At 64.8% G+C, this 3,204-nt stretch overlaps 1 protein-coding gene across 1 annotated transcript in view; it reads left to right on the plus strand.

Moving 5' to 3' along the window:
• CUNH1orf159 (chromosome unknown C1orf159 homolog) overlaps positions 1-666 on the plus strand; it is an 8,737-nt gene extending 8,071 nt beyond the window's left edge. The window contains exon 9 of the mRNA XM_008051412.1: positions 572-666. Coding sequence (XP_008049603.1) covers positions 572-666 — 95 coding nt within the window. The remainder of the gene's footprint in view (positions 1-571) is intronic.
• Positions 667-3,204: the final 2,538 nt, after the last annotated feature.

Raw genomic sequence — 3,204 nt, forward strand, 5'->3', positions numbered from 1 at the left:
CCTTCCGCCTCAGCCTTCCAAGTAGCTGGAACTACAGGCACGTGCTACCACGCCCGGCTCGTTTTTTGATTTATTGTAGAGATGAGGTCTCGCTTGCCCAGGCAGGTCTTGAACCCGCGGGCTCAGGCAATCCACTCACCTCGGCCTCCCAAGGCGCGGGATTACAGGCTGAGCCACCAAGCCCAGCCTGCATTAGAGGTTTTTAGGGGACATGGATGTGCCTTTTGGGGTCACCACCCAGCACCTACAGAGCATCATACAAATGTGACCTGTGCCACTTTCTTAGGGGATAGCTGGGCCCTCCTCCAGGCCAGGTACTCAGGGCACAGGGTCCCAGGCCTAAACAAGGAAGCAGCCCAGCCGGGGTATCTATCAGGAGGAAACAGTCCCTTCTCACAGGCTGCAATTCCACAGGGCCCTAGGGCAGCGTGGCCTGTGGCTTCTTCCCTGGTCACAGTAGACAACCCCGTGCCCGCCTGCACCACCGGAAAGCTTCTGGCAAGGGCTGAGACCTGAGCCATCCTGCTGTCTGGCCCCACTCTGACCTGGCCTATCTCTGATCCTGTTTCAGTACGGAAGCCGCGCTATGTCAGGCGGGAGCGGCCCCTGGACAGGCCCGCAGACCCTGCAGCCTTCTCGGTGGAGGCCCGCGTCAGCAACGTTTGACCTGGAGGCCCGAGACCACACTGGCTGCCAACCGGAGCCTAGAGGCTGCCCCCTCAGAGGGAGCCTGGCACACAGTCGGCCCCGCCTGGGCCCCAGACAGGCCTGGACATGGCCCCGGCTCTGGGCTGTCTGTCTCCCAGCGACAGGTGCTGACCGGGGTCTCCTTCCCACCATGGTGGGTTGGTTTAACAGGCCAGGAGCAGGACCTGGGTTTGAGGACCCAGCCAGAACCAGGATAGCCTGTGGGGCCAGCAGGGTGTTGTAGGCCTTGAAAAGCTCTGGGAGGGAGTGCTCTTCCCGCCCTGGAGTTCGTGGTGGGTAGGACTGCTCCAGCAGCACCAGGCCCAGAGCCCCCAGGCCCCTCAGAGAGCAGCGAGGCCCAGGTCCTTGTGATGGGATGGCCAGGGCCCGGCCTGCGGGGAGGACACAGCCTGGGAACCAGTCACCAGAGACAGAGGTGACAGGGCCGCTCTCCCGCTGCTATGATGCTGCTTCCGGGAGCTGCAGAGTTGGGGTCCTCGTTTCCTGTTGACCTCGTGTTAAAGCAGAAATGCAGTGTGGAAAGCCCCTGAGGCCCTGCTGCCCACGCCTGGCCCAGCTGTGGTCGCCAGCCCCCCAGCTGCCGGAGCGCGAGGCAGGTGGTGTCCAGACACATCCCGTGCAGGGCTCTCTGCACGGTGCCCTGCAGCTCACTGCCTCACTGGGCCTGCTGAGGATGGCTGGGCCGAGTCCCAGGGCCCCTCTGCCTCCCAGGCTGCCAGGAGCTGCTCTGCATTTCTTGGACAGGCGCCTTCCTGGCCGCGTCCCAGATCCTCTGCTGCGACGCGACGTCTGCTTGACATCTGAGGGCTGGCTGACCCGCGGCGCCTGCCCCTCTGCCCTGCAGTGCCGTCGTGGCTCCTCAAGACTTGAGCCCGTGGGTGCGTCCAGCGGGTGCCCCATAAAGTCGGTGTCGGACAAGCTGCATTCGGAGCCTCTCTCCGCGGCCTTCACCCTATCCCAGGACCCACTGTTCTCTTTTGGTGCGGGTGGGGTGCAGCCTGCCAGGCCTGGCCCCAGGCACCACCTCCTTGTGCTGGGGACGGGGAGTTGGGGGAACATGGGGGGCCTTCAGGGTCCAGGACCCCACTCCTGTGCAGCCACCCCCACAACCCATCCCCAGACAGCCCGCTCAGGGCTTGTCCCAGCTGCCTCCTGCAGTGGACACCCTGTAGCGCCCAAGTCCCAGTTCGGGTGTGAGATGGGGCAGTGTGTGGTGTCTCTTGGGGGCATTTCTGTTACTCTGGCAGACCACGTGGGGGCGCCCACAGAGCGCCACGTGGAGTGGTCACTGGGGACCCAGGAGAAGCTGCATGTAGACAGTCTGGGGCGGTGGGTCTTCTGCTCCTGGCCTCCTCTGAGCCCAGCACAGCCACAGCCACCTGAGTCCAGGGTGGATGCCTCCCACCCTCAAGTGTGGGGACACCTGCAGACCGGTGGTGGGACTGGCCAGGGTTGGCCCCCGCCACTGAGGGTCTGCCTGGTGCGGGGAGAGCCTGGGAGCCCACCTCCATTTCCATCCTCAGACGCCTGTGCTCATCCCTGGGATGCCTGGCCTGAGGTTTGCAGCCATCAGGGCACCTCGGGCAGCGTTTGCTCTGTCCTGGGCCTGGGCCCGGGAAGTATCAGGCTTCCAGGGCTGAGGGTGTTGCCTGGTCCTGAGGAGAAAGGGGCGGGACTGGCCACCCCACCAGCCGCGGCTCTGCCCGACGGCCTGGCCTGGCCACGCATGGGGATGGGGAGTCCCTAGATGCCTCCCGCCTCGGCAGACAGTGTTTCTGTGAGGGAGGTGGCAGGGCCGAGAGGGGAGAGGTGGGAGGGAAGCCCCCTCTGGAAGCTCTTGCCTGTGTTGGTAGCAAGCCCAGCGGCGGGGGTGGAGGCCAAAACCAGACACCAAAGCCGCGGGATCTTTTGGTGCTTTGCGTCGAGTGTCACTCGGAGACCCAGGCTGGAGGGCAGTGGCATGGTCACAGCGCACCACAGCCTCGCCCGCCTGGGCATGGGTAGTCCTCCCACCCAGCCTCCTGGGTAGCTGGGAATACAGGCACATGCCAGCACATTCGGCTGATTTGCTGGTTTTCTGCAGAGACGAGGTCTTGCCGTGTGGCCCGCACAGCTGCATTTGGCCTGGACGGCAGGTCCGTCCAGTTAGGCCCTGGGCTCACGGACAGGCTGCCCTGCTGGTCCCCTGAGCAGCTCCTGGGTTCTAACCATTCTGGGTCCTCTCCATCTCCTCCCACCATGCGGCCTGACCTGGAAACTCAGGGTCACCCCGGTGCCTCCGCATCCCGTGCTGATCCCTGCTGAGCAGATATGCAGCCTCATTGGGGTCCGAGTGAGGGGCGATCGGGCTGGCCATGGGGCCCACGGTCTGCCGCTGGCACTGGCACTGGCACTGGAGCTCTCTCCCAGAGAGAGCATGCCAAGCCAGACCGAGGGCCAGCCCCAGAACCCCCGTGCACGCCCGGGGCCGCCTGCTGTCTCTGCCTATCTCTCCTC

The sequence above is a fragment of the Carlito syrichta genome, unplaced genomic scaffold (genome assembly GCF_000164805.1).
Source record: "Carlito syrichta isolate Samal-C Ts95f unplaced genomic scaffold, Tarsius_syrichta-2.0.1 Scaffold171515, whole genome shotgun sequence".
NCBI lineage: Eukaryota > Metazoa > Chordata > Mammalia > Primates > Tarsiidae > Carlito > Carlito syrichta.